This window comes from Colias philodice, chromosome 21, assembly GCF_061535455.1.
Source record: "Colias philodice isolate Cphi_HAF_F1 chromosome 21, ilColPhil1 Martin Lab GWU primary, whole genome shotgun sequence".
Classification (NCBI taxonomy): Eukaryota; Metazoa; Arthropoda; class Insecta; order Lepidoptera; family Pieridae; genus Colias; species Colias philodice.
In genome coordinates this window covers 10,474,598-10,500,782 of record NC_143106.1, presented here as the reverse complement: position 1 = coordinate 10,500,782, position 26,185 = coordinate 10,474,598, and the positions used below count along the sequence as shown (strand labels likewise).

The 26,185-nt window shown below is 34.4% G+C and overlaps 2 protein-coding genes across 2 annotated transcripts; both read left to right on the top strand.

Moving 5' to 3' along the window:
* Nucleotides 1-3,889: 3,889 nt before the first annotated feature.
* LOC149479177 (uncharacterized) lies at nt 3,890-17,810 on the top strand. Its single transcript, XM_089709107.1, has 8 exons — nt 3,890-4,055; nt 4,269-4,456; nt 9,080-9,200; nt 13,010-13,156; nt 13,294-13,479; nt 13,703-13,812; nt 17,301-17,465; nt 17,651-17,810. The coding sequence occupies exons 1-8, from the start codon at nt 3,890-3,892 to the stop codon at nt 17,765-17,767; spliced, it is 1,200 nt and encodes a 399-aa protein (XP_089565233.1). The 3' UTR covers nt 17,768-17,810.
* A 4,113-nt stretch (nt 17,811-21,923) lies between these two features.
* LOC149479176 (uncharacterized) lies at nt 21,924-25,959 on the top strand. Its single transcript, XM_089709106.1, has 7 exons — nt 21,924-22,083; nt 22,179-22,354; nt 22,473-22,596; nt 23,328-23,441; nt 23,733-23,918; nt 24,038-24,141; nt 25,744-25,959. Exons 1-7 carry the CDS (start codon nt 21,924-21,926, stop codon nt 25,957-25,959), a joined length of 1,080 nt encoding a protein of 359 aa, XP_089565232.1.
* The last annotated feature ends 226 nt before the right edge of the window (nt 25,960-26,185 follow it).

Here is a 26,185-nt window from a genome sequence, read left to right as displayed (position 1 = left end):
GTACTATCTGGTGGTACTGATACTAGGGAATTAATAAAAAGAGGATTTTATATTAAACTATGTATTTTAATTTCCTTTAAATAATATCAATTTAGTAAGCTTTTGTCGTTTTGTGTAGTAATCAATAGTTTTATCAGTTTTTGCTTCATGATGTAATCGAATTTTGGAGTATTGGTTTATAATAGCCCTAATTAAATGGATACGATGATTCAATGTTGATGGCGTTTACGTATAAGAAACTCACATTTTAAAAAATCTCACGTGAGATTCGAGGCTGGGGGAAGGGGTTGAATAAAATCTCACGACATCTCACCAGGGGGGGAGGGAGGGGCAGAAAATTAAAAAAAAACACCTCACGTAATTTATGGACGCCCCCTTACTCGATCACAATTTTTGTAACTAATGTGAAAGACGAAACAATAAATACGCAAAGCGGCTTTTACTATTTACATTTAAAAATATACTTTATTTATTGAGTTATAAGGTTGCTTCCATTCTGTTTATTTACATTCTCAAAAACATCAATCGCCGCAGAGGCGGCTTGCGACAAAGGTGGCTTGTGTCAAAGGCCTCGGCGATATCATTTAAGAACATAATATTATGTACTTTAGGCAAACTTGTAATAAGATCTATTTTAGTTTCTTATTAGTCCATTTGACAAGGATATTGGGTAAGATACCTATTGGAATAATTTTATTATTATGTATGTACTTATTAAATCCGCGAATAAAAAAAATTTTTAGTCGCGAATATAGAAATTGGGTCGCATTTTTTTAATCCGCGAATAGTGAAAACGCGAATAAAGGAAGCGCGATTAAGGAACTTTTATTAGTTTCTGTGAATGTTGTGTTTATTTGTAATTGTTGTGCATAATAATTTATGAATCCTATTGGAACAACTGTTGATGAACCTTTTTTTAATAAATAAAAATAAGTAAATAAATAAATATTACTTAATATAACCTACCGTTTTACTTGGCGTAGTCGGGTAAAAGTATAAATATTTAGGTACTACACCACGGTAATCTTTCCTAGTATACATATATTGTATATTCATAGTTAAAAAATCCAGTTACATTTTTTTAACAGACTCATCGATAGTGTCACGTCTGTGCTGTTAGTCTATGAAAAATGGCGCGAAACGCAGAACGCGTGGTGATTTTTCGCAAAATGATAACAATATTAGTAAAATGCATGACTTACTCATAATAAGGAAACTTACTGGTGAAAAGTCACTCCTCGGGCTTTGTTTGTATTATGGGAACTGTTAAAACAATATCTTAGCACACACGAAGGGCATTTTGAACAGAGCAATAACACGTGTTGACGCGGCAAGCGGGGGGCACAGTACGGCACAGACTAAAGAGACTTGTGATTCTTGCCTCTAGCTCGTGTTAAAGAGAGTGTAGTAGCGATCGCCCCTCTAGTACGTAGTACATACTATCTCGATGGTAATAGTGACGACTTGCCAGGTAGTTGTGATGTTGCGGTTAGAGTTGGATGGGTGAGTCACTGATTTTTGCAAGAACTAAAAGACGTCCACCTTCGATGAGATAAAAAACGCAACTCAGCTGTTGTCAGCATTTACCATCACAATCGGTTGTTATTACTTAATACGAATGTCCTGTAGCGGTATGAGATCCCGCGTTCTTTGAAAGTACTTGTAAAGTATTTGATCCCTAGTTAAATTTCTCGGATAAGTACTTAATGCAGTAGGTACCAGGGATGTGGTTGACCAGCCATATATGGGTGAATATTGTATTATAATGCAGAAAAAAGAATTTCTCCAAATGAACGCAAGAAGACGAGTCAATGTCGCAGCAGCGCAACGCAAAAGGCTCTAGAAGGAGCACCAGCAGTTTGTAAGTGACCCAACCGTGCGTGGGAGATTGCAGGAAGTTAATCTTCATGTCTGAAGACCGCTACGTGTTTCAACATTGCAATGTTGCAAACGCGGACGGCGGCTTTCATGCGCACGATCCTCTAGATTCACGAAGAACATGAGCTTGAAAAAAGCTAGGGTTAGCCGTCTACGGCAACCTCACCAGGTCCATCCATATGACCGCGGGAAAATCATCATGTGGCTTCATCATCTTGACATGCAGACAAACTGCAAATGGGCTAGAAATTTTTACCCATGCAGAACAACTCATGCAGCAACTTCACATCACGCTTCTAAGGCTAAAAAATGGTTTCTCTTGATTTCCGACAAAACTACAAGTCCTATGGAAAAAAGTTCAATCGCAAAGTTGTAGGTAATAAAAAGTTCTACAACTTTTGTATTTGCAATTTTTTCACGTAACCTCAAAATTTAGGTGAAAATTTCAAAAAAACAATTTTTTGATTTTCAATTTATCTCTTTTTCAAAAAAAAATTTTTTTGTACGATATTTGGTGAAAACTTACCTTATTATGTCCCAAATACACTGTAATTTATTTGATTGAAAATAATTATTTTTTCGCCTCATTTCAACTTAATACATATTATTATTTATAATTAGAATTTTTGAAAAAACATATTGATAGTTTAGTAAAAATTAATGACGAAAAATGTAATTATTTCACATTAGAAACCTCCAAAATACTTAGATACTTATATCAAATAAAATCAAATTATAAAACTTGATTAAATCGTTTCAGCATAAAACATCATTACAGTAACGATGTTTGAGTACGATATCAAATCTTACATCTAATGTTAAAATAATCACGGCGGTGGTCATAGCATTATGGAAAGCACAATAATTTACCTATATCATATCTTATCAACGCGAACGTAATCCCTGACCGTGTTATAATAACTTTTCATATTTATTTCTGTTCATATAGGTAGTTACTAGTTACCTACCTCCCGAGTTATAGGCACATCATTCATGCATAGGTACAAGGTCTCTCATTATTTTCTATATTACATCCTAGCTGTGCCTGTGTGCAACGTGTATACGTAGGTATTTGTGTTAGTGAATCGATTGATTTAAAATAATTGAGGATTTGCATTACTCGTGAGAGATATATCATAGAGTCGTTTGCTTCACTTACCACGTGCACACTGCACTTGTAGGTGACTATCCGTATTTAGAGGTTCACTCGTTTACCTAACCATACTATTGCAAAAATAATTCTTAATGTAAGTTAAATTGCTGGTTTAAGTTACCTGGCGATCAGGCTTACAATGAAATAAAAAATAATTTGGAAAATCCAAAAGTGCACGCCTCATAATTTTTTTTTAATAAATATTTATTAATTATTATTTTTGTTTATTTAATAACAATTAAACCACATCGAATCAGACCCTGAAAAATGAAAGGGTTCTATTCCTGAGCATACTCAAGCGTAAGAGAAAAAAAAAGACTCGATTAGTAAAGTATTTCGGTCGCTATCGTGTTAACAAGAAAAAGGATCCGCACATACAGACACACGGACGTCCAAGACAGAACTTTTTTAAACTGTTTTTTAACTAGTTTAAATAACAAAAATGACATCAAAAATATCATGAACGTTAAAAATAGTGTTTTTTCTTAATATGTGTGTGTATGTATTATCTTACAAGTGCAATGTATGATACATAAAGACATTTTAAGTTTGAAAAATCAGATGTTTTGCGCGAAGTGACAGTAGTACCCACCTCAACGCTTCGCTTATGAGGCGTGCAATATGTAGTAGGAAGTCAAAATATGGTGAATTGAGTACTTTATGAATAAAACTATTATGTCAATTGCGCAGCACAACATTTGGCACATTGAAACCTTACTGAAACAATACAATCTCAGGATATAATATTATATTATTATTTTTTAGTATATTAATGAAACATAATCCTGTGGGATGGGTGTGTATATCTGTAGAGCTCTGAGTAGAGTATATCTGTGCAGTGGCAGTGCGGGAGGGAGAATGTGGGAGGAGGAGTGCCAGGTGCGCGGCGCACTGGCGGTGGTGCTGCGCTGCGGGCGCGCGGCGGGAGTGGCGCCGGTGCGACTGGCGCGCGCCGGGGACGGCTACCGAGCCCGCTTCTGCAGCCGCAGCGCTCTCTACGGACGCGTTCTGGTCGCGCTGCTCAGTAAGCGACCGTCTTGCCGGTTCGGCGGAGTGTGCCATAGGAGCACACTTCCTCTAGTCTAATACAGTGCAGTTTTTTTTAATGTAGCATTGTTTCAACTTTTGATAGAGAAGTATGACAATGTTTTCCATATTTTCATGCTTCACTTTCAAAAGTTACTCTTCGAACAAAACAACAACAGTTCCTGAATAACAGCCGGTTTGTTACTCCCAGTCGTAGACGTCGTGAGCCTAGACCTGATGAATCTATACGCGACCCACGTGCGCGGCGAGCCGCTCACCAAGACGGAATTCACGCACCTGCCGCTGTCTTGCTCGCTATTGATGCTCATGGTGATCAGCGCGCTCGGCACGCGCAGCTTCGTACATAGCATGTTCGGATACCTGACAGCCTTACAGAAGGTCAGCTAGTGGAATTTTTTCAAAGGTTAAATTTCTAATTCTAATCTACTAGATAAAAAATATTCTTCGTCTAGTAACTAGGTCATCTTCATAAGAGCATTTATTATTGTACATATTTAATTTTCAGATTGTAATTTGTATACTTATCTATACTAATATTATAAAGAGGAAAAGTTTGTAAGTATGTATGTATGTATGTATGGTTTTCACGCAAAAACTACTGGACCGATTTCAAAAATTCTTTCACCATTAGAAAGCTGCATCTTTACTGAGCAACATAGGCTATATTGCATTTTCAAAAAAATTAGAGATCCTTACCAAAAATGCAATAATGTGACCCAAGGTGTAAAAAAAATCCTCAATAAAACTTCTGTCATCGCGTGCGCTGCGGAATCTATTGAAGATAGAACAAAAAAATGTTCTACGGTATTATAGAATGGATCAATATCTACAAGAAAGTCCGCGATACCATATGTCCATCTTCAGTACCTAGTTATGTTACTACAACAACTTTTTTACGTTTTCAAAGTAAATAGAAGTGCCGATAGTAATCAAACCATGTTATCCATACACATATATTAATTCTTATCCCATTAAATGATGTTTTATTATAGACTGTTTCAATACCAGCAAAATACTTTTTAAATGAAAAGAATTGGATATTTCATTCAATAGATATAACGAATTTTTAAAAGTGTCAATCTACAGAAAATAGTAGGTATACTGTTCGAGCAGGCCGTAGTGCGGGGGTCACGGAGGAATTCTACCAATATGCGTCTTGACGGAACACAGTGGGGTTTTGGTCGGTAGGAATCCGACATAACCCACGGCCCCTCCCCCGGAGGCCGTGGGTATCTATGAAAGATTTCCCCACTAAAACAAAAAAAAAAAAAAAAGGCCGTAGTGCGGGACGGGGTAAAGACCTACCGACCGACCTATAGTAGACTTTTCACTGTAACGATATCGCTATTTATGCGGGAGAAACCGCAGGGCATTGCTAGTCTAGTATAATTTCAAAAAGCTAAGACACAATCGCTAACTCTTTGATAGCACAGTCTACAATTACATCTAAACTTCTATAATAATAATATAAAGCTGACGACTATTTTTGAAGTTAAACTTCTTTTGGCGCGATGGAGAAAAATGATGAGAGTGAATTTACGATGCGCGCGCACACCGACACCTAAATTGAAGTTAGTTCTAGGTGGTATGAAAATTGATAACTATGTTCAAGTTGTATATTCTAGTATTTTTATATTATGTAAATGTAGAACTCGTGTTTCGTAAGGGTACAATTAAACAGTGTGAATAAATTAATATTATTATTTTGGTGTTTTTATTAAATCAATTTCATATACGACGGTGATACTAATAATTTATTATTTTTTATAGTTTTTTTATAGCATTGAGATAATATTACTTCATATGGAGCAGACACCACGAACAAAATCTGTGCGCCAAGCGCGGCGGTCATAGATTATGCGATGTCACTGACTCACCGCTATAGAGGCGACACTTTGTTTCATTCTGTCTAAGTATTTTATTGGGTGCCACTCCTTACATGCACGTTGACTTGAAATTTTCTTTGTACTTACTTAATATTTATTTTAGGTATAAACTGACTTTACTACGCGGGGCTAACAATATCTGGCATATAATATAGGATGATGTAAATAGTGACGTCATATGGAATAACTTAATTTTTTTATGGTTTTAGGTTCAGTCAGGGCTATGGGAAGTTTCATTCCTTACAAATTGAGCCTTTTTTAGAAAAAAAATAAAAGCCGTGTAATTTTGTACAAAATGTTTATTTAGTTCATCATCCTCAGAACATGTTCCCGGCTCAGAAATTGCTTGTATTGTTTTTTTTCAGTACTATTGTAGCACACCTTCGGCTAAAATAAATATAACATAATGTTAGTGATGGCTAAAATAATATTTTATTTGTTATACAAATCCGTAAAATTTTATTATTACTACTAACATCAATACAAGGAATAGCAGACTTCTTTAGAAAACGCCTTCCCACTTTTGTGATATATTTATCCTCATCGCGAAAATGCAATGAACAGACGCAAGTTCTATCGGATGGTAACCAGGTTTCTTCACTGCGGTTGTTTGGGACAAATTTTACCCATTTTTCCCTTTCTTCACGGCCCAGACATGGAAACCTTGAATAGAAAAAATATTAATTACTTATCTCTGAACTAGCTGGCTGGCTACGCCCGTGGCTTCGCCCGTGGTTCATATTTCGCAATAAAAAGTAGCCTATGTTCTTTCTCAGGGTCTAAAGATTGTCTGTGTCAAATTTCATCAAAATCGGTCCAGTAGTTTATGAGCCTATTAATTACAATCAAACAAACAAACAAAGTTTTCCTCTTTATAATATTAGTGCAGATAAATAAATAATAATTCAATTATACGTTCAAGTCAGTAGCTTATACAATATCAATTAAAAACTTGATTAAAATCAATTAACAAAAAAAAATTGGTGATTAAGTACCTAATTGATTTTCATATTTCATGATTTCACCTTTTTTCAATAGGCATGACGACAGTATCCATAAATGATCGTATTAGTGTTTTTAAGGGAAAATGTACAATAAATAAATTCAATATAGTGACTAAGAAATCTTAAAACCATTAAGATTAATGAGATTATCAATAAAATAAAACATTGAAATTCTGCAGTTAGCCATTTTGACTAAAACACGCGTGACGTCACGCTTAAGGAAACAACTCGCGTCAGATGTGTTTTGTTGTTATGAATATGTTGAGAATACGCATTTTTATTTATTTTCTATTGTTTCACGTATGCTTTATCGACTCAGAACAGAAATACAATTGCGAATTCACGAATACGTGGTTCGGGGTTCTCCGCACCAACTTTATGCAATCATTTCTTATTATTTCTCGCTTGAAATAATTACTAACACATTTTTGAGCATTATTTTTATGTGGATTCATACTGCAATACTGCACACCACTCATAAACTTTGAAATTCGTTTCTATAACACATATTAAATAAAGACTTTTTTAATTTTCTTCGCAATGCGTACAAATAATTACGTATTTACCAAAGTTTGACGTCACGCCTACGCCATGACACCTGCGAGCTGTTTTGGCACAGATATTAAATATTTTTTGAAAAATGGCTTTAATCTTCGTTAAATTTAAGTATATTACCGAAATATAGGGTTTTTCTTGTATAGTAAACGTATACACACATTATGGAAGAGGATTTCAAAATCTTTCGTCATGCCTATTAACAACCAGTCTATGCTTTTCTAAATATGTAAAATTATTATTTTATACTATAAAAATAGTTATACGCCAGCAAATATTACTAACAACACTTATTTCATGCCCAATGTCATATCTTAAATTTTTAATCTATGACAAATGACGCAAAATGTCGCCCGCCAAAAATTTTGCTCTAACTAAGTTTTAAAAATTATTATCTAGTTACTTACTGATGAAAAGTTATTCCTTTGCACTTTTCCGTATTCTTTGTATTATTTGTGCAATATCGTAACACACACGTAGGCATATTTGATGCGTTTCACTTTAAAACAAATAAAAAATGAGCGTGACGTTCGCGCCAATGAGCGAGCAAGCGACTAAGTGCGGTTACGCCAGATGGCGTTTGTTGAGCGGAACATAAGTGATGTAGGCGGTGTCGTCTCCATATGTGTACCTCAATGTAGTAACTAGTAATGTAATTTATTTTAGATATGATTAGATAATTATAATTTTATAATTACGAAATAATATTGTAATACTGTGGTAGGTATAACAAGTTGTCAAAAGATCGTGCAATAGACATATTCTCAGACAGTCTTTCAAAATTTAATAATAATATTATTGCTTCATTTGTTCCATGATTTACATCATTTATTGGTCTCGGTCAAGTTTTGTGTGTTTACTAATGATTTTTTTATTGATTTACACTATTTACATCATTTTACACTGTTAATAAGGGGTAATTGTAGTTTAAATTTACGTTTTATTGTTTAGACTAATGGATTAATGTTTTAGTGAGATTATAATTACCTGCTTATTGTACCTCTATTAAATGTTATGTTCCTATCTATTTTGCTGTGATATTTTTTTAATGTGGATTAAGCTAAGAGTTATGTTTTATATTCCCTACTTGTATAATGTAAATATATAGTATATAATGTAAATTGTAGGTATATTATTATTAGTCTGTGTTCCCTACTGATTTTTATGAATTTAAATGTTTAAATTTTAATGAATTTTATTTTTAATGTAGTTTGTAGTTTTTAACTTAAATATGTATTTTTTCAATTAAGAATTATTTTTTTAATAATCAAAATAGTCATTTTATGTAATAAATCGTCTATTTTTTATTGTCTGTTAACAAGCCGTGGCAACTTGTACTTATTAAAACACTCAGTCCTCTATTTCTATCTTTTATATCTGTGACCATGTAATGGACAATGGTGTCTGTTTTGTAAGTTGTCCTAAATAAATAAATAAAATAAAATAACCAAAGTCACGTTTCACATTTTAGATGATAGAAGTACTTCTACAGGATGTTATTAACCTTTAGTTCAAATAAATTCTTTTTTACCTCTATATTAATTGTAATTTCCCAGATAAATACTAATGAAAATGTAGCAAGGGAGAGAAAGCGTTCAGTTTTGTTAATAATCATCGTCACCGGATATTGTTCTATGCAAGTGTGGGATATAAGCAATGAATTAACATACAATCAACGTGAGTATTATAATAATATTATATTATGTAGTCTAGACTCTAGGTGCAATTAAGTAGGTATATAATTTTACTTTACGGTAAGTAAAGCTTACAGCTTAGTTAAATTAGAATTAGTATACCTAGGTATACTCTAATTTTACAATTTCTTTACGTCATCTTTGCTTAGCTTATGTACCTTCATAATATTTTTAAAGGTATATTAAAATATATATTATGAAGAACATAATATATCTACTTAGAAAGTTTTCGACCTTTTTTCGCTTATACATCACTATCACTACAACATCACTACATAGTATAAAACAAAGTCGCTTTCCCTGTCCCTATGTCCCTATGTCCCTTTGTACGCTTAAATCTTTGAAACTACGCAACGGATTTTGATGCGGTTTTTTTTAATAGATAGAGTGATTCAAGAGGAAGGTTTATATGTATAATAATATCCATTAAGTAGTGGAGAAGTACTGTTATTTTTGAGGTTTCTAATGTGATGTCGTAAAAAATTACATTTATTCCGCTTACATTGCAAACGCAGGCTGAACCCTACGAGTTTTATCAAAATAATGTACTAAGTATTATACACATTGAAAAGGTCTACAGAAAAGTCCGCGATGGTATATGTCTATCTCTTATGGATAACCCACAATAACTTTTTTTTGTCATTTACTTTTTACGACAAATAATGGCTAATTTTCGAAGCGATTTTAACCAATACAGCATTAATCCTTAAGCAATTAAATACCATGGATACATTGTTCATTTAATATAGATCTATATGGCCCTTTACACCGCATGATTTAAGTGAATATTTTCGAAGATATTACAGATTTAAAAATTGCGGGACGTAGCGTTTGCGGCCGCCCGGCTATGTATTTTATACCCGTTCGAATTGCGATGCCGGAGCGGGCCGCTATATTTTTATACCTATACAACGTTCACAATTTTTCTGTAGTGTATTTAGTATCAGCATTGCACCCGTGCGAAGCCGGGGCGGGTCGCTAGTAGTAATATAAAACAAAGTCGCTTTCTCTGTCCCTATGTCCCTTTGTACGCTTAAATCTTTGAAACTACGCAACGGATTTTGATGCGGTTTTTTTTAATAGATAGAGTGATTCAAGAGGAAGGTTTATATGTATAATAACATCCATTAAATAGTGGAGAAGTACTGTTATTTTTGAGGTTTCTAATGTGATGTCGTAAAAAATTACATTTTTTCCGCTTACATTGCAAACGCAGGCTGAACCCTACGAGTTTTATCAAAATAATGTACTAAGCATTATACACATTGAAAAGGTCTACAGAAAAGTCCGTAATAGTATATGTCTATCTCTTATGGAAAACCCACAATAACTTTTTTTGTCATTTACTTTTTACGACAAATAATGGCTAATTTTCGAAGCGATTTTAACCAATACAGCATTAATCCTTAACCAATTAAATACCTTGAATACATTGTTCATTTAATGTAGATCTATATGGCCCTTTACACCGTATGATTTAAGTGAATATTTTCGAAGATATTACAGATTTAAAAATTGCGGGACGTAGCGTTTGCGGCGGTACCGGTCGCCGCCCGGCTATTATATTATATTTTACTAGCTGTTGCCCGCAGCTTCGCCTGCGTGGAAAAGATAAATTTTCATGGTACAAACTTTCATCCCCTATTTGATCCCCTTGGGGGATGAATTTTCTAAAATCCTTTCTTAGGGGACGTCTACGTCCTAACATCTACCAGGAGCCATCTGCATGCCAAAGGAGATTGCCCAAGTGACTATGGCACTTGGTATCGCAATCAAACTTATTGTGTCAAGATGAAATATAGCTCAATTTAAAGCTTGATTTTAGTACTTTTAGAAACGATTAAAGTTTTTATGTAAATAAGCCGCAGTTCGCGACAATAAAAATAAAACAATAGTGTTATTCAACACTTTAAAAAAATACTTTATCGAGTTTAAACTAACGATGAACGTTAAGTTTTACATTTATTACATAGGTAATATTTTAATTAACAAGCCAAATGTGAAAAGTAAATCGTAATAAACATTATTTCAAAATAAATAACGTCGAACAATGTGTTATGTGTCGAACACAATGACACATGACGCAGGACGCTTGCAAGAGAGATAGATATATGTGTCAAAACGAAAACTTTTATTTCTTCTATATATTTATTCGGTATAATTACGCCATAATAGTGATAAATATGATCATTATAAATACAAATAGGAATTAACAATTTCATGAACATGTGACACAACTAGTATTTTACCGATTCCATAGACCATACGTGATCATACATGTTTCACAACACAAACTTTTACTATTATTTCAATTTATCCGGTATAATTAAGACTTAATAGTGATACATATGATCATTATAAATACAAATAGGAATTAACAATATCACGAATACGTGGCACAACTAAAATTTTACCGATACCACCCGTGGTCATTCTCCTTTCAGCCCGATACGTCCAGTGGTTTGGGCTGTGCGTTGATAGATCACTATATCAGTCACCTTTGAGTTTTATATAATATATGTCGTGGCCATATCGTAGATTTGCTCATTTCATGATATGATCGATCATTTCACGAAATGGTCGCATTTCACGAAATGGCCAACATAGTTTGAACAGATCGTTAAATCGTCAACGTTTCACGATTTGGTCATCCACATTTGGCCAGATCGTATAAAATATAAAGAGTCCATAAAATATAAAAAAAATTCAGAATATTCTAAATACCTACTTGTTTAATGTCATTTAAGTTAGTGCCGCGGCAGCGGCCGGCGAATGCCAGAAGCGAATCGTTTTTGCAATAGAAAACAGTTAGGTTAGGTTAGACTTTGATAAACAACGCACGAGCCGAGCGAGCAAAGCGAGCGTGCCGCGGCAGCGGCCGGCGAGTGCCAGAAGCGGATCGCTTTTTAAAAAACAAACAATTATAATAATATAGTAGGATATATAAATATAAGATACATTTTACATAGTACTCAAACATCTTCGTCGTAAATTCTTTGCTATGACTTTCTTCATATTGTTATTAAACGAATTATGAAGTTTTTAACTGCGAATAATTAAATTTTTGCCAGCGGCCGCCATCTTGTCACATAAACACAGAGCTTGCAGCGCCTCTACCAATGATTAATGTAACTATTTTACGATATGATCAAATAATTTTGATCATTTCATGAAAAAACCGCGCGTTTAGTTGGCCATATCGTGAAACGATTTCTTATCACTGATCTGCTCAAGCCACATCATGATGTGGCCAAACTAAACTGGCCATTTCACGAAATGCGACCATTTCTTGAAATGGCCAATCATTTCATGAAATGAGCAAAATGTACGATATGGCCACGACATATATAGATACCCGTGCGAAGCCGGAGCGGGCCGCGGGCCGCTATGTTTTTATATACAACGTTCACAGTTTTTCTGTAGTGTATTTAGTATCAGCATTGCACCCGTGCGAAGCCGGGGCGGGTCGCTTATAGATAATAAACTAGCTTTTCGCTCGCTGCTTCGCCCGCGTAGTCAAAGGAAAACCCGCATAGTTTCCATACCCATGGATTTTGGGATAAAAACTATCCTATATGTTAATACAAGTCACATATTGGGTATATGTGTGCCAAATTTCAACAAAATCGGTTCAGCAGTTTTTGCGTGGAGGAGTCACAAACAAACAAACATACAAACTTTCGTATATTTATTATTTATATTGTTCATTAAACTTTCTTTTCAGTGTTTATCCCACGTTTATCCACTATGCATGTATGCAATAATTATTTTTTCTTAAATTATTACTTCTAGCTGGTGTTGTGACAATGTTGAAATGCTTTGGGTACATGAAGTTCATAATGCTTACGATGATGATGATTCAAGTTGCAATGCTTTATTTTGAGATTCACAAAGGTTTAGAGGCAATAGCTAAAGATTTGCAGCGGTTGATATATGCAGGTCGGTTTGGGTTATGTAAGCTACGGGATACGTTTTTAGTAAATAAATAAATAAATTGCTTGTGTTGCTTTTAATGAAACGGTAGGTATGTACAATAATATGATAATCGGAATAGCACGATATATGTAACTTTTTAGAGGATGATAACAAGGAGGAAGCCAAGCGCTGTCTCCGGGAGCTGAACCGTCGCTTCCTGACCGTTTGTGACGTCAGCACTCAGATGAACAACCACACGGGCCTCTTCTGTGTCGTTGGCTTCGTTTTTAACATCTTTACCATGATAGACACGAGCTCTTTTGTCGCAATTCATTTTATAACGAATGGTAAGTATAACAATTCAGTTTTTTTTGGTGGTTAGATATAAAAAATAAACATAATAGGTATTTAAACATCATAAAAAACTCAGAAATCTGACAATTAGTTACTGGGAAAATAAATTTTTAGGTAAAGACACTTGTTAGCCAGTAGCACCATAGGCAGTGACTCAGGTCGGCGTTTGCGTCCCGTTAAGCGTACAGAATGGTGTTTATAAATATTATTTTACAGGATATAAGAATGCTGACTGGTGGTACATATCGCGCCACTCAGTCTGGATCACGCTGCAGGTGCTGAGACCCATACTCTTCTATGAATCATTTCATCAAATCAACAATGAGGTATCACTAGCGACATTTACGTAGTCTTATTTCTTAGCCACTGTTTTCTTCATGATGATGATTAAAGTTTAAAAATTTAAGGGAAATTCGAAATTGCCAACAACCTTAGAGTTCTTATATTGAGACAGAACAAAATACATATTTTCTAATCTACTTACTCTTAGTCAATAACAGCATAAGTCAGATTGAGATAGCGATAGAGTATCTGCACTGTCTTCAAACGTAGCGCGCCGGCAGTCAGTTTGTTTTCCAACCAGCTGGTGGGCTCAGTGCGTCAAGTGTTTTTAACGAAATATTTAGAAAATATAAAGTGTATAGTGTTTCTTTTTATTTGTCAGTGTGCTAAAATGACTATTGTATGTTTAGCTACCGGCTATTACTAGTCGAATGGGAGTTTTGGATGAAAACAATGAAATAATATCTTTCCATCGGTAAGTGATTTTCAGCAAATTGATAAATATTTATGTTCTAACCCTATTTGAAGGTTTTATCAAGCGCTTTTTTATAAGTTTATGTTGTAACTGTAACATTTACCCACTTTATGGGGTTGTGGAATACAAAAGAATTAAATAATTTTTAAAAAATGTCACAATATTATCACGTTTGGCATTTTGTTTACCACCGTAGTGATGTAACACATCTAGCGTATATTATCGATTTATGACAAAAAATCTTTTTCATATTAACGTTGATTTATTTATTTTGTTTCTTATATCAGATTTATATGTAGTTGTTGTAGCAAATAATAGATGTAAATTTTCTACAGCAGGAAAATAAAAAATACCACGTGGTTGTTTTATTTGACTTATCTGTTTAGTTTGTTGTTTCTCTTTTAGATTATTAATAAATTCATTTTGTTTTAGATTTCCAGAGCTAAATAAAAAATGGGTATAAAACATGAGACGTGTAGATTGGACGCCGTCGAAATTTGCTAGATTGTGTTCACTGCATTTCGAGCCTGCGTGTTATCAAGATGGATACTCTAGAAAAATTGTGCAATCTTACGCTTACGTTTTTTTTGTTCCTTTAGATAATAAATACATTTGTGTGTGAGTGAATTTTTATTTGGAAATTTTTTTACACATTTACTTTAAATGTGTAACTATGTGAAAATTAAACGGTTGATTAAATGACAGTTCTCATAGATGAGAAACTACTATTGAAATACATACTTAATATGTTTTCAAAGAAAAACCCGCATAGTTCCCATTCCTGTGGGATTTACGGGATCAAAAGTAATTTTTCCAAATTTCATTGTAATCGGTTTAGTAGTAGGTATTCGCGTGAAAGAGTAACAAACATCCATCCTCACAAACTTTCGCTTTATTAGTAGGATGTAAGGAAAATGTTTTCTTTAAGACTGTCCTTTTATGAACTTGTTAAAATTCATGCTGACTGTGCCTTTCTCCTCACTCCTTTAACTTTATTGATCTTTATTTTAAATTAGTTACATTTCAAGTTTTAAAATTTATTTTAAAATATACTAGCTTTCCGTCCGCGTTTTTAAAGAAAATCCCGCTCAGTTCCCGTTCACGTGGGATTTCCGGTATAAAACCTATCCTATGTGTGTATGTACAAAATTTCATTGTAATCGGTTCAGCAGTGAAAGAGAAAGTTATCCATTCTCGCATAATTTCGCATTTATTATATTCGTAGGATTAAACAAATAATATTGTATTCAACTGAAATTTATGAATAATTTTGTTTTTTTTTTATTATTTATTATTTCACGAAACCGTAAATGCAAAATGCATTCACGATTTTATCGATTGAAGCACATCCCATCACTATCACCTTCTATCTATCTAAATACGTACCTATAGTAAAAATGGTGCCATGACTATGTTGAAACGTAGCTTGTAGTCTATAGCTATCTCATTCTTTCATACGACGTTTTCTTTAGATAGAGAGAAACAAATATATGTAAATTGTATACGCTCGATACAAGTACTCTATAGGTTTATTAGGTTTATTCCTCTGAGCCAACAACAGTGATGATATCATGCATCATCACTGTACTACCAATGTACATGTCAATCAATGACAAAATTTTCTGGTAAAGTTTTTGAAAATGATGATTTTCTATATTTTTAGGTGCACTTTTCGAATTTTTACGCTGCCACACGAAAATATGCTAAGGTTGCAACAAAAGGGGAAATTAAACAATTGTAATTATTTTTTTTTTTTTTTTTTTTTTTTTTAAAAGGCACCCGCCATCACAGGGTGTTCGCGCCACCTCTGGAATATTGTCCAGAGACGTTATTTTCATTTTTTTTTATTTATTTACAATCACAATTTATATCCACATAATAAATTAAAAATAGAATTATTACAAAATAAAAATATTACAAATACAAAATTAAATATTAAAATACTGGTAAATAAAATAAATAAAATAAATTCTACAACAATTGAAACTATCCCTAATATCACAGAATCACATCACACCCCATTATTTCGCTTATTGACTACTTCTACAATATATTTACAATATTTAAAGAAAGTATCCCTAAACTTATCCCCCAGGGCGGAAGGTATATATGAATAAATGGTTACATCATAATTGTAATTATTACAATTATGATGTAACCATTTATTCATATATACATTCAAAATAATTGCGATTATTAAATCAGATGTAATTTATTTGTTCATAAATATATAATGACATAAATTGCACTGCTAAATATTTACGTGACTATTATAAAATTCAACTATGTAATGCATTCGCATTCGGACGAAGATTCTGATAAGAAAATAATGAGGAAAATATATACATAGCATTGATTTAAATTGTACAGATACAAATACAGTCTATAGCTAAAATATTGTTTGCTCCTGGGATTTCGATCTAGATTTACATCCATTCACAGAACAGTTTGTGTGTGCCATTATAGAATATGTAGTTAAGTATAATAAAGTTATTACAGAAAAAATACGACTGTGTATGTATGACGTATGACGAGTATGACGAGTATGACTATAAAAACTTATATAACTTTTTGAATCGTTATATCTTAGAAACGGTGGCTCGTAAGAAAAAAAGTATTGATACATTTTTTATAGACAATTTTATGATCTACAATCTTTGCCTGAGGTACTTTATGATAAAACTTACCGTTTTGCTGAAAATCGCGAAAAACTCATTTTTTTGACCTTTGACCGTGAATAAAAGTTTTAGCTTACAGGGGAATGATGGGGAACTTTTAGACATTGTTTATAATTATGTTTTCAACAACTTCACAGAAATTCAGCCTGTTGGGACTTTATGTAGTAGTACCCTCATTTTTTGGTTTAAATTGACCGGGCTATATTGTGGCGATAGCTAGAACGTGATAGATGAAATTTTTACAATATTCGACTCGCACTTGGCCGGTTTTTTTAAACTTTCGGCATATTTTTAGGTGACTACCTACCAGATGATTTGACTAAGAATTTTCGAACGTAAATCAATCACCGTGTGTAATAGTTCCAATTATGACCCGCAGAAAACGAAACTAAAATGCATAATGGCCAAAGTGATGTACCAGTGGACGGGCTGCGGCGAGCTGCTGTGCGAGGAGCTGGAGCTGGGCGCGCAGCAGCTGCTGGCGCACGCCGCGCCCGTCGCGCCGTTCGGCATGCTGCACTACTCGCGCGCGCTGCTGCTCACTGTGAGTTGTGTACCTGTATATACCGCAGTATATACCGCGCGCGCAGCAGCTGCTGGCTATCTCAAGCCGAACAGAGCGCGGTACTCTGCGCTTGGCCCGTTACTAATACATGTAATGCCAGTCTGTGAGGCCCGTTTTCAGTCGTGAGATTGCAAATTATTATTAAAATGGGTTTTATATTTCAGACGTTCAGTATTGTGATGACGTACGCACTCGTGGAGTTGCAGTTCAAGATAGTCAGTTTTCAGTCTACCAGCAATCAGGATATCCAGCCCTTGCCCTTCAATATCACTTCTATGTAATTTTTCGAACAATAATTATTATTTCATGAGTAATAAAATAAAACTGTGTATGACAATAATTGTTTGTTTCATTTAATCCTAAATATGATACCTACTTCATGCCTACTTGTTGTAACTTGTAAATTGTAATATATAGTACAAGGTGGAATTTTTTAATAGGTATTTTTGCTTCTGGGATATGCGTTCCCCGACGAGTAAAATAAAAATAAGGAAAGGATTAGTTTACACATATCATTACAAAGAATTAAGTTTGAGACCGGTGCCTAAACTAGGTGCCTAAAACAAAAGAAAATTTGAAATAAGAAACAAAAACAAAGAAATTAGTTACTTACCACTATTATACCACACTTTGTGGTTACGCAAGTAAGCAGTTTTAAGTATAATGTATATTTCAGAATGATATAAGGATATAATATTATCAGTACGTTTTATGTATATTGTCTTTTTTTGGTCGAAATAAAAAAAAATTGTCTGGAAATAAGAGGTACGGTACCACATAACCGAATCATGCAAAAAACCGCTTCGTTAGAGACTTGCAAAAAAACTGTGACTGCGTGTGAACATAGGGTTAGCATGCACATACTCGATACTATACGTGTGATATGGATACGATTACTTGATACAAATGTGGACGCACTTTTAGGCACTTCAAGCAGACATAGAAGTTAGAAAGTAAATTCAATGAAAAAAAACGTTGGTAAAAAACTGTGTTATGAGTTTATGACGATTCAAAAGTGCTTCTAGAAGTCTAATGTAATATACTTACTTATATTAGGTACTTTGAGACATAAGAAATTTATATCTTGTTGATCACTTTAAAGATATTTTTATAACGGCCAAGGCCCATGGAAAATTTCTACCCTGTATATCCATACTAATATTATAAATGCGAAAGTAACTCTGTCTGTCTGTCTGTCTGTTACTCAATCACGCCTAAACTACTGAACCAATTTGCATGAAATTTGGTATGGAGATATTTTGATACCCGAGAAAGGACATAGGCTACCTTTTATTGCGAAATATGTACCACGGCCGAAGCCGGGGCGGGCCACTATATATAAAAATAATTTTGATTTTCGTACATGTCAATCATTAGTTGTCAATCCTGTCAAATACGGTTGAATACGGTCAAAATATTGTTTGACATTCATGCGTTCAAAAATGTATTTTGTGTAAAATAATTAAAAAGTAAAAATGGTGAATAAACTATTGTCTGTATTTTTTTTAAATCAATTATTGAAAAGTGCAATTAAAGCAGATACATAAAAATTCCTCAAATATTTGTGTTTACGCGTGCTTTCAGAAATTGATAAGGTATTTTCGGTGAGGAAACTAACCAAGAAGGATAGTTCGATTAATTATTTAAAAAAAAATCTCTAAAAATGTAAAAATTCTGACAACTATTTGTCGCGATTTCGTCGACTGCTTCAACAATATTGCGTTGAAATAATATTATAACGTTAAAATTGAAACGGAGGCCCTGGCTCATTCGATTGAACCAAGCTAAATTGCGTTTTGAAGATTACATCCATTTACGCGATGCAATTAGCACAGAGAAGAAGATGCAGAAAATATTGGGCTATTTAGGTGCTTAGGTGCTATTTTACCGGCGACATACACAGGTAGCCCAAGTCATACGCATGAATATGCGCAAGATGCAATTGACATATATGTTCGTCATTATGGTCGGCCTGGATCTATTCATTACATTTACATGAAATCCAAAATGGATGGAAATTATTCTACTGCTGCGTCCCGGACAATTATCAAGTGATCGGCTCGACATTACCACACGTGTTTTCAAGCAATGAGTTAATCTTTCGGATTATTCAATGATGGATGTATTCAATCGATCCAGACCGACATTATGTTGTAATCACGAATATGATTGATGGACCGTGTGGCACCATCAACCGCCAATCACCATGCATGGTTGACAGCGAGTGTTCCAAAAGGAATCCACGAAAATTTACTGTAGAAACTATCACAGGCAACAAGATGATAGTGGTAGAACTATCATAACTAAAGTGAAAGGAAACGATTTCGTGGTCGACACCAGTTAAAGAATGAAAAGAGTTAATCCGAATGCATCCCAGGCTGCAAAACGTAGTTTAATTCGATAATTTTTCTCTGGCACGTGTATGAAATAATCAAGTATCTAATTATTGTTTTTTTTTATTCTTTTTCCTATACCTATGTGTTATTCATCGAAATAAAATGTATATATCTTTATTTATTTTGTATCATTGTATTCCCATTCATCAAAGCCTAAATTAGTTCCAAGCCCAAAGGTAACACGACATTCATTGACTGGGCGGTACGAAGTTCGCCGGGCCAGCTAGAAAAAATTAAAATTAAAAAAAAATTCAATAAAAAATGTAAAAAATTAAAATTATTTGTTGCGATTTCGTCGACTGCGTCAGCAATATTGCGTAGCTATAAACAAGTTAAATTGCGTTTTGAAGATTGCATCCATTTACGCCATGCAATTAGCACAGAAGAAGATGCAGAAAATGTTGGTATATTGGTTATTTTACCGGCGACATACACAGGTAGCCCAAGTGAATATGTGCAAGATGCAATGACATAATAATATGTTCGTCATTATGGTCGGCCAGATCTATTCATTACATTTATATGTAATCCGAAATGGATGGAAATTATGCAACTGTTGCTTCCCCGACAAATATCAAGTGATCGGCACGTCATCACCACACGTGTTTTCAAGAAAAAAATCCGATCACTGATGAGTTACATTAAAGGAACACATCTTTGGGATTATTCAATGATGGATGTATTCAATCGAATGACGAAAATTTGACTTGCAGCATGCACACATTTTAATTTGGTTAGTCGAAAGAATAAAATATATGAGTGTGCGGGGATTGCTAATCCTAAAACCGATCCAGACCGACATGACGTTTTTATCACGAATATGATTCATGGACCGTGTGAAACCATCAACCAACAAACACCATGCATGGTTGACAGCGAGTGTACCAAAAGGTATCCACGAAAATTGATGGCAAAGACCATCACAAGCAACGATGGTTACCCACTGTATCAGCGTCGATCGCCTAATGATAATGGTAGAATTATTATCACAACTAAAGTGAAACGAAACGATGGCGTGGTCGATAACAGTTAAAGAATGAAAAGAGTTAATCCATGCTGCACAGCTTATTAAAATTCAATCATTTTTCTCTGAGACGTGTTTGAAGTAATAAATTAAAATACTATTACATATCAATCCATATAAATATTTATTTTGTATCATTGTATTACGTTCATCAAAGCCTAAATTAGTTCAGCTAAAAGGTAACACAACATTCATTGACAGGGCGGTACAAAGTTCGCCGGGACAGCTAGTCTTATATATAAAAATGAATCGCAAAATGTGTTGGTAAGCGCATAACTCGAGAACGGCTGAACCGATTTCGATAATTCTTTTTTTATTATATTCCTTGAAGTACGAGGATGGTTTTTATGTAGAGAAAACGTAAATATGTACCACGGGCGAAGCCGGGGCGGACCGCTAGTATTATATATTTTAATACCCGTGCGAAGCCGGAGCGGGCCGCTATGTTTTTATATATGTACAACGTTCACAGTTTTTCTGTAGTGTATATAAACTAGGATATTTCTCAGTGCTCACCCTCAGAAACAATTTCATTATAAAATAATTGCTTTTTATGTGAGTCGCAACTCTTGTCTCAGTGTGAGCTGACCTTAGGTAAAACATCACTATAATGACTAGGTACATACATTGAGTATTTATAATTCAGATCAATAGGTAAATCACAGACATACATAGGTATCTGTGAGGTAAATCGAAGCACACCGAAATAATGGCTTTCTATAAAACGCTTCACGTATCTACTAGCTCGTCACAAGTACTTAGTTAAAATGCGTTTTATTTCAATTTTATTAGAATTACTTACTTAGATACTTTTATGGGCACTCACGATTTTAATATCTATAGATTTCGATTTTAATATCTATCGATTTTAGTAGCTATAGAACCGCAATAGAGCATCACCGTAAATGTGACCGAAATGTCCTACCAAATTTGTTCTAACTCTTGGTTTAAACATAAGTTAAACAAATCATTGACACAATTAATTTTAGTGCTTTTATTATTTATATAATAAAGTAAATGGCCGAGACGCGAACGGGGCCACAGAGCGACGTGCACGGCGCGCTGGGAGCGGCGTGCCGCGTGTGCCGCGCGCTCGGCCTGTGCCCGCTGCCGCTCGCATCGCTTGCGGGGCACGCCTTCACGCTCTATAGCTTTTGCATTATGCTCCCACTATACAGTAAGATAACTAATTGATTTGCATCGATTGAAAAAATTGCATAGGTTGCATTTATTGGTTCAATAAAAAAAGTTACAATTATTTGTTCTATTTAGATTTAATAAGCTGGATGGGGATGCGCGTAATGTATTTCTCTCCGGAGACCAACATGTACAGATACGTGACAAATTTGACTTGCATCGGCTCCTACGTGTTGCTGACCAACGCGGCGCTGCTGTCCGGCCAGCGCCGCATGCGTCACTGGGTCCACTGCTTGAACCTCCTGGTCAAAGTAATTCATCGTTTAATACTGCAATTATTGTTACATTCCCCAATTTCTAAAATATGTTTGCACCTAGTTCGTCCCGACACAATAGACTCACTAGATTATATATTTATTAACATTTCAGATCACACCACGAAGTAAGACTTCGGAGAAGAAAGAGAGGAAATGGATCATTATTATTTGTTTTTATGTGGGCGTTGTACAAATGATGATTTTGTCATACCTTCTTATATTAGGTTGCACTGCAGGTTTGTGTTGCTTATTGTGTTCAGTGTAGCCATAAGGGATCAATAATTATTGATTACTAGATTTGAATAATGTGTCTCTTCTAATCGCGATATCTCACGAAAAGTAACTCTTAGGAAAGAAATCATGAAGACCATTTGTGTAGAGAATTATAAGATCTAGAACTTCGGTCTGAGGTCTTTTTTAATAAACTATACGGTTTTCAAAAAAAATCCAAATAACCACAAATTGTGACTTTTGACTTTCTCGCAAATACTATCGAACCGATTACAATGAAATTTGACACAGGTAGCTAGCTATAGTGCGTTTCACGAGAGAGTTCCCCTGCCGTTATGATGGCATACCTGACTGTCAAAAACGTCAAAGAGCTTAGAAGCGTTACAGAGCCATTTCTCTTTCACCACTTCTAAGCGTATGCGGCATGATGCCAATCTCTAAAACATTTATAAATTTCGGAAAACCTCGACAACTCTGTAACGCTTCTTAGCTCTTTGACGTTTTTGACAGTCAGCTATGCCAACATAACGGCAGGGGAACTCTCTCGTGAAACGCACAATACTAGTTATTTTCTGTGACATAGGCTAGGTACTTTTTAACCCGGAAATCCTACAGGAACGGAACCTATGCGGTTTTTCTTTGCAATCGCGGGCGAAGCCGCGGGAGGAAATCTAGTATTCTAATAAATTCAATACGTCTTTTTACTTCTAGCATTGAAGGTTTTGGTTGTTTTCAGGGAACATCTACATAACACTGATGCAAGTCACGATGACGCTGACCACGTACTCGATCGCATTCCAAAATCTATTTATGATGGCTCGTATACACTCGGCGAGTAGCGCAGTCAACCGTAATTTAAAAAAAAAAATTCAGTTTGGTAAGTAGGTACTACATAGTTGCTGTTTGTTCGGATCCGCGGAAATTCATCGTTATTTAAATATTATTTAAATTAATTAAAATTTTAAGACGGAATGAAGACTTCAAATGTGAAGTGGACAAAGATACTGAGAAACAATTTCTTAAACGTCTCCACAGTTCTCGGGCCGAGCACAGGTGAGATAAAGAGGAGATCGAGTCTACAGAGTAGGTACCTAATCTCTTCCGGATGCGTATTGATTAAATTATTATTATTTGTTGTCAGATCAAATAGATCACTCGTGGAGCGCGGTAAAGGTCAGGGAACAAGCGCTAGCTTACATGTCGATATGCGACATCATCAGAGAGATATCAGCGAGCGAAGCGGTGATCAGCATTTTACTTCTTGTGGGCACCATTACGAGGCTCATGCTGTCAGCGCACGTGCTGGTTGAACCCGAAAATGGCGAAAGTAACGCAATTTATCTATTCTGTAGTAACTTTCCGTTCGTTTCGTATTTTATTATTTTCTCCTTTCTGCTTGCCCTCAGTAGATTTCTATTTACGTAATATGAAATGTTTAACTTACAGATTTGAGCTGGATATTGATATCCTGTCTTGAATTTATATGGGTAGTAAATACGACCGTCAAAACGATCCTAGTGATAGAACCGTGCCATCGCACTCAACATCAGGTGAGTTAAATAATAATTATAACTAGGTATATATAACATTATCCTTAAATCAATTAATATAAACGTGAAACAAAAACTTACCTTCAAAACAATAGCCTGACAACTAACTTCATCATTCATCATCAGTATCATCATAATGTTTTCGCCTATTAGAGCAATGCCGATAATTTTTGAAACAAAAAAAACCACAGTAGGATGAAACCCATTAGAAAAGGAGGGGAATGTGATAAAAATTAAAGGAAAAATAAATTACAGTCAATCCGAGTTCGGGAAGTGGGAGGGGGGAGCTTTTAAGGCTAAAAAATGGTTTCTCTTGATTTCCGACAAAACTACAAGTCCTATGGAAAAAAGTTCAATGGCAAAGTTGTAGGTAAGTAATAATAAGTACGACAACCTTTTTATTTGCAATTTTTTCACATAACCTCAAAATTTAGGTGAAAAATTCAAAAAACCTAGTACTTATTTGGTTTTTTATTTCTTTTTCAAAAAAATTTTTTTTTCTACAAAATTTGGTGAAATCTTACCTTATTATGTCCCAAATACACTGTAATTTATTTGATTGAAAATATTTATTTTTACGCCTTATTTCAACTTAATACAAAAAAAACAACCTCATTTTCAATCGAAAATTCTGACGTCAAAATATCAGCTTTTTTCAAAAAGTTTGGGGGCTTTTTGTTCGTTGAAATATCTACTTTTTGATGGTGTAAAATATTATATACATTACCATAGGAAATTTACTCAGAAAAATGAAAATGCATAAATACAGTGTGATAATGAGCTTTTACTAAATCAGGCACACTTCTCGAACTCTATATTTTCTCTTGTATCGGCTTTTCGGTAACATTTCAAAAGAAAAAATTTCATCTGATCAAAGTAACGATACCACAGCTAACATTTGACAGCATGTTCATAAACAAAATGATGTCGATAAAAACATTTCAAGTCGTTTGAGAAATTTGCTGACTTTTGAAACAAAAAAAAACCACAGAAGGATGAAACCACAGTAGGATGAAAAGAATTGATTTAGTAAAAGCTCATTATCACACTGTTTGTATGCATTTTCTGAGTAAATTTCCTATGGTAATGCAAAGAGAATTTAAATCACTACGTTTTATGGTACCTAATATATATTATATTTTACACCATCAAAAAGTAGATATTTCAACGAACAAAAAGCCCCCAAACTTTTTGAAAAAAGCTGATATTTTGACGTCAGAATTTTCGATTGAAAATGAGGTTGTTTTTTTTTAATTAAGTTGAAATAAGGCGAAAAAATAAATATTTTCAATTTTATCATATTCCCCTACTTTTCTAACGGGTTTCATCCTACTGTGATTTTTTTTAGGTTTTTATCATTTTGGAAGGGATTGGCACTGGTCTATATAGGGACTGCGTGCTAAGAGACAAATGATACTCCCGAGATCTAGATACATAATGTTTTATTAATTAGGTTGTAAAATCACACATTATATACTCCTCTCACCTCGACTTATCGATTTTCAGTCCGAAGTTCTCGCCACTGGGCTGCCATTTTTTTAGAATTATGTATTATTAATCTAGGTAAGTACAGTGAATAAATATAAACTTCGCGATCCACAGCTAAGGATGACAAAAGTCTTAATAAATGTATCAAGAAGAGAACGGTACAATGATGTGGAAGTCGCCAACGAGCTGAAGCTTTTCAACTATCTGTGCTGTCTCAACGAGCCCACCTTCTCTCCGTTTGGCATTTGCACCTTGGACAGATCTCTCAACACAAGAGTTATTATAAAATTACTAACTATAAATGTTTCATATTTTTTTACATTACTATAAAGAAACCTTATTAGAACGTATTCTTTCAGATTCTGGGATTCGTTACAACATTCTTTGTAGCCTTCAGACAAAATCGCTTTGAGAAAAAGTATTGAGATAGTTCGTCAATTATTTTACCCAGTATGTGATGCAGCAGACAGAATTCAGGATTGAAACATTTTTATGCTTGGTCATAAGCATTTCATGAATTAGGATAATTTATCATAAGTTGGTTTTAAACAAAAAC